This window comes from Platalea leucorodia (assembly GCF_965183815.1).
Source record: "Platalea leucorodia genome assembly, chromosome: 8".
NCBI lineage: Eukaryota > Metazoa > Chordata > Aves > Pelecaniformes > Threskiornithidae > Platalea > Platalea leucorodia.
Window position 1 is genome coordinate 34,366,251 of NC_138830.1, and position 15,545 is coordinate 34,381,795.

The 15,545-nt window shown below is 48.5% G+C and overlaps 2 protein-coding genes across 7 annotated transcripts in view; both read left to right on the forward strand.

The window, feature by feature from the left end:
* Positions 1–227: 227 nt before the first annotated feature.
* Positions 228–8,712, forward strand: CETP (cholesteryl ester transfer protein; the record flags this gene model as incomplete). The annotated part of the gene is made up of 16 exons (XM_082319160.1): positions 228–372; positions 1,446–1,560; positions 2,355–2,489; positions 3,034–3,104; positions 4,198–4,285; positions 4,415–4,484; positions 4,783–4,843; positions 5,486–5,577; positions 5,872–6,051; positions 6,481–6,531; positions 6,866–7,033; positions 7,733–7,800; positions 7,922–7,964; positions 8,050–8,119; positions 8,456–8,541; positions 8,638–8,712. The coding sequence occupies 16 exons, from the start codon at positions 228–230 to the stop codon at positions 8,710–8,712; spliced, it is 1,518 nt and encodes a 505-aa protein (XP_082175286.1).
* Positions 8,713–10,705: 1,993 nt separating this feature from the next.
* Positions 10,706–15,545, forward strand: part of NLRC5 (NLR family CARD domain containing 5) — a 60,657-nt gene continuing 55,817 nt past the window's right edge. For 5 of the 6 annotated variants that reach the window (XM_082319741.1, XM_082319744.1, XM_082319743.1 and 2 more), the window contains exons 1-3: positions 10,721–10,760; positions 12,006–12,147; positions 15,156–15,321. In XM_082319741.1, coding sequence (XP_082175867.1) covers positions 15,316–15,321 — 6 coding nt within the window. In that variant the 5' untranslated portion in view covers positions 10,721–10,760; positions 12,006–12,147; positions 15,156–15,315. Of the gene's footprint in view, positions 10,761–12,005; positions 12,148–15,155; positions 15,322–15,545 lie in introns of all 6 variants that reach the window. The other variant, XM_082319742.1, reaches the window with a different exon arrangement.

Sequence of the window (15,545 nt, forward strand, 5' to 3'; positions counted from 1 at the left end):
GAGCCAAGTCCTGCAGCCCAAGGGCCTGCTGTGGGAGGAAGGCAGCGTGCGATTTGAAGAGTGTTAAGGAAACTATAGGAAGATTAGGAAATGTGTGATGAGTTTTGATAACTGGAGGAAGCAGGTCATGTCCTGCTTTGAATGAGGTCTGCTTGGAGGTATGAAAGCAGCCTTTGCCACGGTCGAGAATCAGTCGATCTCGTCGGTGCTCTCTGCTCTGGCCAAGGATGCTCTGGGCTAGCAGGATGAGGCTGGGGACCTTTGGGATCTTGCTAATGCTTGCCTACGCATCAGCAGCCTGTGAGTTTGGGCCCTTCCCTTATAGCATCACGGGGATCGTCTGCAGGATGACCAAGCCCGCGGCATTGCTGTGTAAGTGCCTGCTGTACGGTGCTGCATTTTCCCCCTCTCCACCAGGAGAAGTTAGTGATAGATCAGCCTAGTGAGGGGGTTTTCTTGCTTCCCCGGCTCTCGTGGAAACTGTTTATCTATCTAGTAAGATGTATTAATACCTGCCTGGGAGCATGGGTTAAACCATGAGCACCTGAACTGAATAGGCACAAATTCTCAAAGGAGCTAGAAAACAGTCCCAACCCTTCTCCTTAGTCCAAAGTTTTAGCAATGATGTTCCTCGTTGGGGGCTGGTGTGATGGAAGAGCTAGAGCAAATGTGTGTTTGATTTCTCACCTTGCTGCAATTTCATCTCTTGGGGTCGGTGTGCAAAAGGGGAGAAACAGGAGTTCTCTGCTGCTGTGAGTTTATTTGCAAGGATTTGGGGGCTCTGCAGGTGGGGGAAGAATAATTAGTACTTCTGCAAAGGGTGGGAACAGCTCTGTCCCATCCGCTCCAACAGTGGTATATGCAGAGGAGGATGCTGGGCCAAACTAAGAGAGGGTATTTCTGTGAGGAAAAAAATCCCGTACAAGCGTGTGCCTGAGGCTGAGGCTGGAACGGGCTGGATAACTTCAGGAAAATGGGTACAGAAACCTTTGTCTCAGAATTTTTCCTTTGGAGATCCAACAGCTGACTGTAGTAAAAGCGAGCAGTAATAGAGCAAAGCACTGGGGTAAAGTCAACAGCTTGTGCAGTGCAAGGACAAGCACAGCCTCAACCTTTCCAAAATCTGCCCCTACAGTTCAGGTGAGGTGTGTGAAAGCTGGGCTTGATTCCCTGGAAACAGCCCTGCTGGTGACTGTCCAGCCACACATGCTGCTGTCCCCAGCTGCCATCAGCCATTAAAGTTAGGGACTTGGGGTTTTTTTTTGCTTGTTTGTTTGTTTGTTTGTTTTTCAATTTACGCTTAAGCTACCTCTAGTACTTCCTTAATCTAATAGAAATGCCTTGGGTAAAACTCTTCTGTAGTGCTTTAATGCAGGGTGCAGTCCTGACTTTGCAGCCAGGAGAGATTGCAGTTTGCTATTTTTCCCCTTTTCTTCCACTGACAGTGAACCAGGAAACAGCGCAGGTCATTCAAGCAGCATTCAGAAATGCCAGATTTCCAAATATCACTGGGGAAAGGTCCATGCGGCTCCTTGGCAAGGTGGCTTATGGGCTGACCAAGTGAGTATCTCTGTATCTCTGTGCCAGGGGAGGTGTGGGCTGACAAGAGAGGAATGGAAACTAGCCTTGGAGGGAGCTTTGGTTCAGCAATTCCTGGTGAAAGCAAAGGTCTGGACGAGGGCAGACACATTTTCTGATCTATGTGTTGCAGACAATTTGCACATTAAGGTTTAGGCTGCTGATGTATTATTTAAGAACTTTTCCAACTCCGTGGGCAGACAGCAATGCAACGTGTAGAGCAAATCTCTGACAGCAGGGATGGGGAGCTCTGTCCCTGCGGGCTGGAGCTCCTGGGGCCCATCGCCGACAGATGGTGCCCGTGGCACATTGAGCAGCAGAGGGAACCCAGCTGGGGCTGCCAGAGCCACCCTTGTCAGCAGGATGTCACTTGGCTGGGCTTTCTGACAAACAAGGCTGGGTTTCACTGTATTACTAACTTTTATTTGGGTACAAAAAACACAACGATGCAAATGCGGAACGGATTTCCTGTTACGACTGTGGCTGGCACAGAGCACTGCAATAAACCAGAGTTGTTTCTGCAGCGTGTTGCTCCGTGTTTCCTGTTTAAAGCATTCCCCCCTGCCTCATATCCAAACGCAGCAGGGGAGGTGCCTTGCACCAAGGCTGAGCGAAAGCACCATTGCCCTTGTGTGTGGCTCCTGTGATTTGCAAAAGCTTCCCACAGTTGGCACAGGCTCCTTAGAGACCCCACATCCTCAGGAGCAAACCTGTCTTACCCGGTCACAGAAAACAGCCCTGGCGTTGGGGGCAAACTGGGTTTCTGTTGTTTCTAGCATCCAGGTCAATGACTTGTCCATAGAGCAGAGCGAGGTGGAGCTCAAGGAGAACGATGCCATTCACATTGCCATTAAAAATGTGACGGCCTTCTTCAAAGGGACCCTGACCTACGGCTACGCTGGGGCCTGGTTGTAAGTACCCGGGGGGCTGGCTGCTGCCGAGCACCACAGCCCCAGCTCCTGCTGCTGCCCACAGGTAGGACTGGCCCATGGCATGAGTAGATGCGGAGGGGCTGTGCTCCTCTGGCTCTAGCAATGGCAGCATTGCTTACTGCCTGAACGAGGCAAGATTTTACATGCCAGCAGTGCTGCTTAGCCCCATCACTGCTCTTCTTGTCTTGCTTTCCGCCTTTCTGTCCACACCATCACCCCTTGCATGAGGAGACAAAATGGCCAAAGTGTTCAAGTTGACTTCTTCCCTTCCCTTCGTTCCTCCATAAACTTTGAGTGGGGAAAAAGGGGGCTTAATGCTCCTGTTTGCCTAAGTGCAGTGGTTTGCAATGATTTAAAGCCAGACTATTTGAGATGGGCTGCGGCATGCTGGGGTTTTCCACACTGCAGTGCAAGGACCGATGGGAAAGGTGTTTGTTATAAAACCCACCCGTGGCTGACGTGCGGTCAGGGAGAAGCTGCTCCCAGGACGGGTTGCTAAATATCCTCTCTTCTGCCATTACAGTTTGCAGCTTTTTCACTCAGTTGACTTTGAAATCGAGTCTTCCATTGACCTCCAAATAAACATTAAACTAAGTAAGTAACAGCTGGGGATCGCTAGCCGCAGGGGTCTTTGTGCGTGTGCTTCCTGCAGAGCAGCAAGACGGACCAGGTGGGGGGCAGCAAGCCCGGGCCAGCTCTGCTCACCTCTGTGGGGATCGGATGGCACCCAGGGGCTGGAAGTGGGTCTCTGCCGCCCTGTGCATACAGGCTAGGAGACAACATGGCCCTCAAAGACCTTGTAGTTTTAACAGACCAAGCAGAGGAAGCTGGTACAAATAATTTCAACACAGTTACGCTGATTTACACTAGCAACAAGTGAAGAATGGCTTGGCCTTCTGGACTGTCTTTAGGACTGGCTTTTCATCTCCTGCTATTCAGGATGACTTGAAAAAAAAACGTGGGGATATTTCAAAAGCATGAGCCAAATGAGGGCTTTGTGCAGGAGGTTTGACCGTCCTTATAGTCCACTTTTTCAACTACCTCCACGTCAAGCCCAGGGTGTGCTCTGGGAAACAAATCCTCTTCCTTGGGATAGTCAATAGACTTAGACTAGAAAGGGACAGAGGCAAACTACACTCCTCCACTTCCCATAAGGGATGAGAGGGACTTGGGTTATCACATGTGCCTCAAAATACATTTTCCTGCGTCAAAATACATTTTCCTGGTAAGCTCCCAGGGGGAGATGAGCAGCATGAAGCTCTCAATGACAGTACATTGCAATTTCCAAGCTTTTTGCAATACGACTTAATTCCTTCCCCGCTCTGGTTTGTGGGTTGCACATACTGCCCAAGCTCTCTTGGACGAAGTTAGGGGACCATCGAGTCCCTGATGATAGGACTAGTGAGGTGGGCAGGTATCCAAATAAAGCATGAAGAAGGGTGTCCGGTAGACTTGCTCGGCTGGAGCTGCGAGCAGAAACCCTCTGTCCAGGTGCAAGGTAGCCCCATCTGCCCCGACTTTGCACGGTCCTGAGTCTTTTGGAAATGTCCCCTGGGAGGTGTGGGGAACTCTGGCTGCCCCTCTTCAATGATGCCCTGCTCCAGATCTGCAGTGTCTGCAAAGTGCACTCATCCTCCTCGTCTCAGTAGGAAGTTAGCTATTTTTTTTTTTCTTTCATCCCGCGCAGCGTGCCAGAAGGACCAAGTGGCTGCCGATGCCTCGGACTGCTACCTGACTTTCCACAAACTGACGCTTCACCTCCAAGGAGACAAGGAGTGAGTCTGTCCCCCTTCAAAATCAGGCTTCACTTGTCCCACTGCTGGTCTCTGAGTGCTTCAGCCCAAGTGTCATGCACTGTGGGGGACCGCTGGGTGGTCCCTAACTGCATTCCCTGTCTTATGCAGACCGGGCTGGCTGAAGCAGCTCTTCACGGATTTCATCTCCTTCACTTTGAAGCTTGTTCTCAAGGGCGAGGTAAGATCAGCCTGTGGACAAAGGAAAGGTCGGTTTGTATGCTACACACTCCTCTGCTCACATATGCTGACAAGATAATAGCAACAGAATTTTAGTGCTTGCGAAAAAAAAAATAAGATAAATAGAATCCACAAAAAACCCAACTTGGATGAGGTGGGAGGTTGTGCTGACACTGGGATCTCTGATGGTGCTGGACGCTGACCAACAGCCCCCAGATCTCACCATGAGACCCAGCTCTGCTCCACAACCCAAAATCCTACCCCCAGCCTTCAGTTTTTCCACTCTTTTCCTCTTGTAGGTGTGCAATGAAATCAATTTTCTTGCCCGGGTGCTGGCAGATTTTGTACATGATTTAGCAGGTAAATATACTTGTTTTTTCTGCTTGCTTTTTTTAATGTGAAACTTCTAACATTTGAGCCTCAGCAGAACAGCAGCCACATCCATCAAAAAAGTCCTCTGAAAACGTGTATGGGATCCCAAGCCCTCAGACAACAGCAAAATAAACCTTAGCAATGTTATGCTTTGAATTTTCTGCATCAGGTTGATTTTTAAGGGTGATTGCACTGGTTGAAAGACACGTTTCAGTTCATAAGGTATTTCTCCTCCTTTATGTCATGACCAGAGGTGCAGGATAGGTGCAGAAGGACTGATGCTAGCTAGAACAGGAGCATGCATTGGAGTATTTGGGCTGAGGTATTGCAGCATCTGTGTCTGCCTGCTGAAGATTCTCCCACAGTTCCCAGTCCCAAATATCAGGGAAAGGGAGCAGAATGTAAAACTAAGAGTAATTACCCCTCTTTCCCAATGGAGAAACTGAGTCAGTGAGCAGTAGCAGAATTGGCACTAGCATCCAAAGGAGTGGGACCCCCTCCCCAGTCCCACCCCTATGTTCTTTTACAACTCCCAGTCACCTTCTGCAGCAAGTCCTAAAAGCAACTATCTCGCAAGCTCTGCTTAAGGTCACATTTCTGATGTGAGGTCTTTGTGTTTTCTTCCTGCAGCAAATTTTGTCCGGGATGAGGATATCAGTGTTGATATCTCCCTTGCATCAGTTCCTTTAATAAAAGCAAATTACCTAGAATCACATCACAAGGTAAAGTAACCCGGGCTGCTCAGAGACCAAAGGTTTTCTGGTGATGATGTTCGCTGGAGGGCTGGGAGGGGTCGGTCCCTGTGCTGCCATGCAGTGCTGCTGCGCTGCAGCGAAAAGTAAGTCTGTAGAGTGCGTTGATGCCAGCCTTTCACCCAGCTGAGCAGCTTGCTCTCTGCTCTGAGTCCAGCCAGCCAGGCCTTCACCTTGCAATGAAAATGCAGATATTGACTTTTTGACTTTTTGTCCTGTCTCCCTGCCGCTTGTCATGGCCAACACGCTTGCTTTCCTTTAAAGGGCCTTGTCCTGTACAAGAACTACTCTGATGTCTTCAGTGACTCTGTTTTCTCCCCATCGCTGCTGACCGAGTCCCGAATGCTCTACTTCTGGCTGTCCGAACACATCCTCAACTCTCTGGCTTCAGCAGCTTTCTTAGATAAGCGCCTGGCGTTGACCATCAGAGGGGAGAAGTTGCAGGTGACTATTTCAGGGGTGGTTCCCTCCTTACCTCATACATCATATTTTGGGGAGAAAGTAAAAAATTCTCTAAATACTGGTTTTTGGTGAGAGCTAGTTTCTGTAGAAGATAGAAATGTATAGTCAGTCACAACATATGATCCTGGTCAGAAATTGGTACCTTCTTAGCAAGTATGTGTTACCAGGTAGTGTTATCCCTAAGAGCGATAACACCAGCTGATAGAAAACTTGTCTTCCAAGTTGTAAAGTGATGTGATTTTCTGTGGGAGTACTGAGGTAGAAAGGGGGTGAACTCAGGGGGAACTCAGCCATGCCTCTGAACTGACCACAAGCCACACATCAGCGCTCTGGCCCATCCAGCCTGCATCAGGGCTAACCACAACCTCCTATTCCATTTTTCTACAATCTGTTTCTGGTTTGTTTCTGAAGGCGCTGTTTGAAGTGGAAGACACAGAAGCGCAGCAGAAGGCGGTGCAGATGGTAACTGCATTTTATGTCAAATGAGGAACTTTTAAAATGGATTCTGTTGCATTGTAATATCTTGTGTCCTTCCCTCAACAACTCAAGAGTCTTTGGTGGGGCTGATGAGGAAAAGCAGGGACTGATGGAGAAACCATTGTGCTTTGCAAGGAGGATTTCTCCACCCTCCATGCTGGCACAGCTTCTTTGAAACCTGGCTGACTTATTGGGCTTGTGTGAACTGAAGGAGGAATTGGGGACTACAAAGGGGATGCAGCTGTGTGGAAAGTTGGTGGGGAAACTGGGACATGGTATGGAAAAAGCCTGACTCCTCTGCTGCTCATTATTTGACCAGATTTTTCAAGGCACCTCCTATAATGACTCTGTGGCCAAGGTGTGGAGTCTTGCCCATCCCCAAATCTCTGTTCAGCCTGAAGGGACAGTCGTGAAGTCCTTGGTAGCAGTGGAGGTCAGCATCTTTCCCCTGGGAGAAGAGCCCCTGATGGTTCTGTACATGGAGAAGGTCAGTTCTTGCTTCTCCTGACTGTGAACACCTTGGAACAGGCTCTGTCCCGAGTCTGGACCACTCCTGGTGCTCAGGGACAGTAATGGCAGGGAGCCCTTTGGGAAGGGGGTGGTGGCTAAACCATGGGAGTTCCTTTTAACACTTCCATCTCTTCCCTCAACATTTGAGTCTGGGAATGATGATAGTGACCGTGTTGGCTCTACACGTCCTCTGTTAGGCCAGCCCATCACTGGTGTGCAAGGTGGTAAGCATAGCACTGGAAAGCTCTGATGACCCTCCCCATTAACCTGTATCGGACACAGTGAAACTCCTTTAGCTGAGGTATTTTAGGAGAGAATGAAGGCATTGTGGCGTCTCCACATCCAGTTTCACGTTGAGATGGATGGCTGTTGGGAGACAGCCCTATGTAACCATTTCCTTCCTTATGCAGGATTTGGTTCACAAAATGGTAAAAGCATCAGTCCCGTGCATGAGCCAGTCTAGAGCCCCACAGGCTGAGGCTGTCGGCATCAGAGAGGAGTTTGTTCCATGCAAATGGAGAAGTAAAATGCCGACCTTCTCTAGTAATATCTGGAGGTAAAGCCAGAAGGATATTGAACTCTGGGTCATAGAAAGTAAATCAGAATTTCCAAATGCAGCTCCCTGCTATAAGGCAACATGTGCTATATCTCAACTCTGCTGTTCATCTCTGTGCAGGAAATCACGGTCACTATCCAAGCTGCCTATGCGGAAAAGAAACTCATTTTGCACCCTTTGGACTCCAGGTCGGTACTGTGGTCTCTTGTGGCTTTCATTGCCCCTCTTAGCCCATGTCTGAGAGCAGCACAAAAAGAGGATGTCTGCAGCCCTTAGGGACCTTTATCCCCCCTTTTTGCTTCCCTTCAGGATAGAGGTTAAAGTCTTTAAATGCACAGCTGATCCAAGTGGGGTAAGTGCTAAGAAAGTATTCTCTAGGCCATTTGTGGCTAAATGATGTCTTTAAAACCTTTTTCTATGAATTTTCTGGCTTTCAGAATGACCCATCCATAAGAAACTTCCTGCAGAAAATGATCTCGGTTGTTGGGATCCCAGAAGTGATTTCAAGTGAGTTTTCCCTTTGGGGAAGTGCCAGCCTACTCCTTAAAGCATCTAACATCAGATCTCCTAAACCTAAGCACTGAAAAAATACATCAATAACCCTGACAGCTGGGGGGGAGACCCGCATTACTGATGCAAATTTCTGCTGGATTCACTTGGGGAATGGGGAACCCTTTGTAAATGGCTGGGACAAAGGAAAAGTGAGTTTTCCGTCAGGCCGAAGGTTGTGGGGTTTTGAGGCACAATTAGCTTTTGGCAACAGGCCGACAAGGTCGTAGTACACGATGAACAGCAAGCCAGGACAGCCATACCTATAACTGGATGGGTTTACTGATTCCGTAGGGATCGAACCAGCTTTGACTTCACTGATGGACAGCAAAGGGCTTCATCTATTTGAGATCAGAAATCCTGAGATCATCACAAGAAAAGTAAGCAGAGTTCAGAAATACCTGGCTCTCAAAGCCGTTCTTGGGAGTATGGCATAAACTAATATAATACTTTTCTTTTTCCTCCTCCCTTGTTAGGGATACGTAATTGTACAACTTGACTTTAGCTTCCCGAATCATTTGCTGCTTGATTTTCTTGAGAAAAGATTATAGAGTGGATCTCTTCATAAAGGAGCATAGGAACTTGTGTACAAACAGAAAGATGTGTGTGTGAACCAATTAAAAGATGAGCTGATTTAAATTAGCTGCGGTTGAATTTTCTTTCCTTTTCCTGAGAAATACTCCAATTTCTGTGCAATTGTACTTCCACGGGGCCTTTCCTCTGCAAAGACCCTGAAGTCTGCACCCTATGCATGCTACTTTTCAGGATCTTTAAAGGATTTGTGTGCTTAGGAGTAAGGGTTGGACTCCTGAAGTGCATGGGCTCTGGGTTAGCACACACGGGAGGCAGCAGAAATGGGCTTTGCCCACCTTTCGGCATGTCTGTTGTTACGTTTTGGAAATGTAGCACCTTTTGCGCTGATCCTGGGTTTTGTTTCTGCCATGAGCCAAGAGGCTCCTGATTTTGACAGACTTCAGCAACTCAAATGACATTACCAAACTCCAAGTAAGCTCAGAACCAGTTATGCTAAAAGACCTGGGTATGGCTGAAAAAAAGTAAATGGTAAATGTAAATGAATTTACAGTGCAGTACAATAACAGAGAGTTCTCGTGCCCTGGACACTTTCTTTACAGAGCCTGTAGACTCTGTGTGGAGCTCTAGGCAAATTGTTACGCCCATGTTGTTGAGACAGTGTGAGCAAAATTGAGAAAAGCAATAAAAATGATAAGGAAGCCCACGAGATTATAAGAGAAAGTCTAAGAGTCTAGTCAGACAGCAGGTTCCTGTTCTTCCTACTACAGTGCAATAATTTATCTGAAGTGGCTCAAGTTATTTTCCTGTACCAATTCATGCTTCCCTTTTTTAAATTCGTCTTTTCACTTGGAAGAGATCTCAGGCAACAAATCTAAGAGCGTAAGGGTGACCACATTAACAAAGGCAGAGGATGATGTTCTCCTCCCACACAAAGCAATATTAAAGTTGGGGCTTCCACAAAAAGCCATGTAAGGCTGGCAGCAGGATGGCCTTGGTTTCCCAAGCTCCCTGGGCATGGCGGTTACTCCCTCCGCATTGCTATGGATGTCCTCCCTCTGACCTGCTTCTCTCCCACCCTCAACACCAGAGGCCACCGAGCTCCCCCAGCACTGCCATGCAACTCCATGCAACTGCTGAGTTTAACATCTCTTCAGTGGTCATGGTGTCAAGGCTGGTGGAGGAGAAGGCCAGGGCACATGGAGTGGGCTGAGTTTACAGGTTGCTCCGTATCTTACTGGGTCCCAACCAGCCATGTCCATGACACAGCAGGAGCCAAGTGGTGCGAAAGATGTGATGCCATGGTGTGGCCAATGGTGGCCTTGAAGAAGCCCTGGTGTAGTGGGCAACTTTCCACCTTCCTTCCCACCCTGTTCCCATCATTGCCTCCGCTGGCTGTTTCAGTACCGGCTAAGGGCTTGTCCCTGCTCCCTCCTGCTCCAAAGCCACCAATGCTGAGGTGGCATTTTTCCTCTCTGCATGGCAACGTCTGCTGAAGACTATGGAAACTGTCTTCTGTCAAGCCAGGGCCCTCTGGTCCTCCTGAACGACATCCCACTAGACCGATGAGCACTAATAAAAAAGAAATGGCATAAAAAAATGCCTTTTTTCTGCCTCGGGGGTCCCATACCCCGCTGCAGGGGAAGGTCCGCTGGGGACATTCAGCAGTGACACCCCCTCGGGGCTGGGCACTGCCCTTGCATGGGGCAGCGGGGACGCTGCTGAAGGGGGGAAGAAGCAGGAAAGCGGTCAGCGGACCCCCAGAGGGTCCCGAGCTGGCTCCCTGTGGGGCTGCAGCACCCACCACAAAATGGTGTGTAAGACCCTGCCGGGCGCTGAGGGGCGCCGCCAGCCCCGCCACAAAATGGCGGCTCAGCCCCCTGCCGGAGGCTCCGGGGCACCGGCGGGGCCGCGCCTCGCCGAGCTTGGCGCGGAGCCGGGTCTGTGGTCCCATGTGCTTTCCGGGCAAAGCTGCTTCTCTGTCAAGCAGTTTCGGTTTCGGTGCCGTCCTGAGCTGCCGCTGCTGCCGCCGCCGCTATGGCAGTGCGCTGGGACGGACAGCCAGCCGGTGAGTGCCGTGGGCGAGTTGCCCTGGGTGGGGTGCAGGTGGAAGGAAGCTGTTTACCGCTGCCCCCTCCTCCCTTCCACCTCCTCCCTGCCCAGGGCGAAGGCGGCATGCTGGGGCACCCCATGATGGTTTAGATTTGGGGAGGCTGGGGACCTGGCAGTGTCCTTTGCTTCCCCAAGTTCAAGTCTAAGGTTGGAAGCATTGCTGGAGGTGACTTTTGCTCCCAGGCACTGGGACCAAATCAATATCACAGCTTTTACTAGCTGGAGCAATGTACGGGAGTCTGTCAAGGATGAGATTGGGGATTTTTAGGCACAGAATTGCTAGTTTGGCCACAAAGGGTTTGTGCTGGTGGTGCTGTGACAGCTTCTGGTCTGGTAGAAACACCAATGGGAGGTGTGGTGGGCCAGATTCGGGCAGGGAAGGCAGGAAAATGGGGCAGAGCGCAGCAGTGGGCACTGCCCGTCACCTCCCTAGCTGCTCCTCACCACCCATGGTCCCCTCCATCCACTCCCAGTTCTTTCAGAGCTCCCCCCATCCCTTGCGCCGTGCTCGAGGCAAAACAACCAGAGTAAGCGTTTGTATCCGGAGATGTGCGTGTTGCTCGACCTGTTAGGTTTTTTTTGTTTTTTTTTCTGATAAATGAATTCTGAAACTGCGTTGTGTGCCGTCTTGCCTTGTCTGGGACTCAGCTACAGGCTGCATCTAGTTTTCCAACATAGCTTCTCTGGCATCTAGAGAAATATTAATAATATTTTGTTGTTTGTTGCACCCTATCTGGCTAGATCCGGAGATCTCTGTGCACACCATTCTGTCTAGAAACGTGGGATTTTTTCCTCAAGTCATTCACATCTACTACATTCTCATTAAACCTTGTTCCCATTCCAAAGGAAAGGCAGGTTGCTTTTTCTCTTAGATGTAATGGAAATGGTAAAGAAATATTTTGATGTGTCCCAGAATAATCAGACCTATGCATATACATAAAAACTGCAAGAGCCTTAACCAAAACCAAGTCGAAGTTTACTCCAGTGAGAGTGTTTGCCTCTGAGTCCGATTTCTTTGGACCACGTCCCAAAAGCTTTACCTAAATTATTGTCTAGCTATAGACTTTAGAATAGGACAACACTCTTCTGCTGTTCTGATTGGGTACTGTTGCTTGTCTCACTGTTTTTACCACAGATGAGTTGCAGTTGGGGAATTCCTAGCTGTTATTACTTTCATTTTGCTCTGCCTTTTGTTCATCAGGTCTCAAAGGGCACCGAAGGGCTGTGTGCCTCGAGTGGGTTAGCAAGTGAAGAAATCAAGGCAGTGGACATTGTCCACCAGCTCCTTTGTTTTGTGACCCCCACTTTGTTTTTGGTGTTGCTGCTCTGTTTCTGGGCTTCCGGTAAGTAGCATGCACTCCTCAGAGCACGTAAGGAGTTGGTAGATTTGCAACAGGGAGCTTCACATTTCAGTTTTATTTTCCGTGGCTGGGAATGGTATGAACGCCAAGTTGGGGAGGGGAGGCGAGGCATATTTTTGCAACGTGTTTTAATGGTGTTTTTGCATTTGAAGAGTGAGGGCAAGGGTCAAGGCTCAAAAGTTTCCTGGCTCTTCTTGAGAGGTTTTTGTGCTTTGTTTTGAGCTCCGGCTCAAATTTTACTGTAGGTCACTGCCCATTGTTTCTGATGGTCTGATACAGTGAGCAGTACTAGTATAGGAGCTGTGCAGTATTGCCTGAGCTTTCATCTAACCTTTCAGTGTTTTGTTCTTGAATATGAGTCTTTAATTATTTCATATGAGTCTACTCTTTGAGTGAATGGCTTTCAGTCTTCGTCGGCATTAAGGTGTGATTTTTTATTTATTTTTTTAATATGGTCCTATTAAGTAGGTAGTTCTTGGTCATCAGGGGAATAAAGTCAGGGCATTGCTGTCTACAGGTTTCTGTATTTTATCGGAAGAAATGTAAAATGACAGTCCCTAAAGGCTGACTGATCAGGCTACTGGGAAATGAAGTTTGTTTTGCAGGAGGCCCTGTTATTTTGCAGTTTGTTTACATTTGAAATGTTTAAATGTTTTCTTTTAAGCTTTACAGTTAGTTGAAACATTGCTTCATTTGTTTTTAATGCATGTGTTACTATTAGTATTCTTTATTTGTATAATTGATAATATAAAATGAATTTCATAATAAAATATTTTGAATGAAAACTTGCAGAGTCCTTTCCAGTGAGGTTCAGAGTTTCAGTTTTTGGCATCACAGAACTGGCTTGAGGAGAACACTGGTTCTGGTTAAGCCCAATTTTCTTAGCATTTCACCAGGAACTTTTTTGTTGTTCTTGTTAGAATAGTGAATGAGAGGCGTTAGAGAATTTTTACAAACTGGGGGTTTTACTGACATTTTGATGAATTCCAGAGCTGCCTTGCTTTTTATGTAATGCATCCTGAAAGCTTGATCTGGAATGGGAAGCTGGGTAGAATCTTTCTTGCAGTGATACTGTATTATAACAGTGTATGGTGATGCTGTGTAATAATCAACTTGTGACATGGTTTTGACCTGAAGAGTCAGAGACTGGCAAAAGAGTGTATAGTATCGCTAGCTTTGCTCTTATCGGATGTCTGCTTGGCTTCCAGAGTGCAGGAACAGAAGAGACTGATTAGGTCCTTCCCATCCAGTCCTCTGCTGTAGCATTCAGTCAGATTATATCTCTTTGCTGCATTAATTTGGCTCCATCTAAAAACATGTGAGGCTGTTCGAAGAGGCAGTACAGAGAGGGCAGAAAGTGGTGCTGGATTAGGGGAGAAAGGGTATCTTCTTAAACATGAGCAGAACAAACTTCTTGAGCAGTTTTACCTCCAGTGCTCCAACCTGACGCCTGCTTTTTGTTTTGTCTTCAGCTTCTGGGTGTGTGCCATGCCCAGCAGTGATGTGGGGAGGTGATGTTCTGTCCGTGCAGTGTGCCCCATGGAGCGGCATGGCTCTGTTGTGAGGTCGCACCAGCCTGAGCATAACTGATGAATCAGGAGTTGTCTGTGTGCAGATGGGAAGGTCTTGCCTCTTTCCATCACAGCGCCCTTCTGTCTTCCACTTCTGTTTTGAGTTCTTGCCTCTGCTCCATAGAAATCTCCACTTTCCTCCTTGGCCAGGTCAAGAAGGCTGCAAAAATAAAAAGCCTAAAGGCCTGTTGCTACTTTACTGTAGGTACCTGAATGGTCAGTGCAGAGGAGAGCATGTCTGCGGAGTGAGGGCTGAACACTAGAGAAGGTGGGCTCCGCAGCACGACTCCCTCATCCCTCCGCCCTGGTAGTGGTGGGGTGGCTGCTGCTGTTGGGTTGGTAAGGTGTTTGCTCAGGAAATGGCAGTTACTGGGGAATGACACTGTGTGCACCAGCTTCATTAGGGGATAAAATTATTCTACCCAACAGGATGCTTCCACTCAACAGTGTTACTGGCTTTTTGCTGAACTAGGTTGGTCACTGTCCCATCCCCACCCCACGTAAATTTGGGTGTTAGAGCAACTGTGGGAATTTTTCCCACACCACACACAGTGCAGCAGTCTTGGACCTGGAAGGACTGTCTGCTCTAGATGCAGGACAAGTAGTTGATGTGGGGATGGAGCATGGAGGCTGCTCCCTGTGGTTTCTGTTTCTCAACCTTTCTGCAAACATGGTGATGGTAGTTGTAGTTGGAGCTGGCTTTCCACATCAGTGTACGCAGCTGTCTGCTGGAGATGGTAGCAGAGTGGCATGGTCCTGATGCTGCTGTAGCCTGGGCTGGGGTCCTGCTGCAGGATGTTTGGAGGCGTGAATGATGGTAATCACTTCTCTCATCCCTTTCCCTGCGGTAGGAGTGGTTGGACACCAGCCAGCGCCAACTGCAATGTGGAGAGAAACAGTTCTCTTTGCCATCTCTGCTGAGAGGCGGGGGGGCTGGCACTGGCACTGGCAGTGTTTTCACCCCCCTGTACCTGAAACTCTTTTGCAAGAGCTGTGTAACCTCAGAGGATCAGCTTTTCACAGTTTTTCTGGTGTGACTGACTGCCTGACTTGAGCAAGCTGCTGCTTCTTCTGCATCAACTTCCATGGAGGGGCTAAGAGCAGCAGGTTGGCATAGAAGACCAGCTCAAGTCAGGCAGCGACATCGGGAGAGCTGTGATTCCCTTGAAGTGTTCCTGTAAAGCCTGTCTTCACTTGCATCTTAAGGCACAAAGCTCAGTCTCGCGTTTTCATCACACCAGTAGTGGATCCTTAAATGTCCAGACTTTGTGGTCACTGCTGGTTTGAGTTGAGGTTGCTACCTAGAGAAGAAAAGCTCCACAGCTGACCCCAGGATCAAAGGCAGAGCTGCTAGATCTGGGACCTGTGTAATTGCCCGTGCCCTTTCATATCTGCATCCTGCTCTGTTGTTATCCCTAGGCATCTGCACCGACCGAGGCAACTGCATATAGGCATGCACCATGCGTTGGCGTGTCACTGTGTGCTGAAATGCTGCCAATAGCAGATCAGTTGTTCATCAGGGTATGGAGCAGAAGCTACCTTTGCGTTTGACAACTGAGAGGAGGCTGACCACACAACAATGCAGGTAGGAGACCGTAAGTGCGTGGGTTTGCTGTGGGAAGGAAGTAGAAGTGGAGGGTGACATTGTCACCAAAGCAGAAATGAGTTATTCATCACCGCAAAACGAGCAGTAAGAACAGCTGCCTGAGCACTTTCTGCAGGGAAATATCTTGCTCTTAGAGTCCCATGCCATCCCAGAGGTCCTGCTGCATCTGAAAGATGCCCAAGATGTTATATTTGGCAGATGGC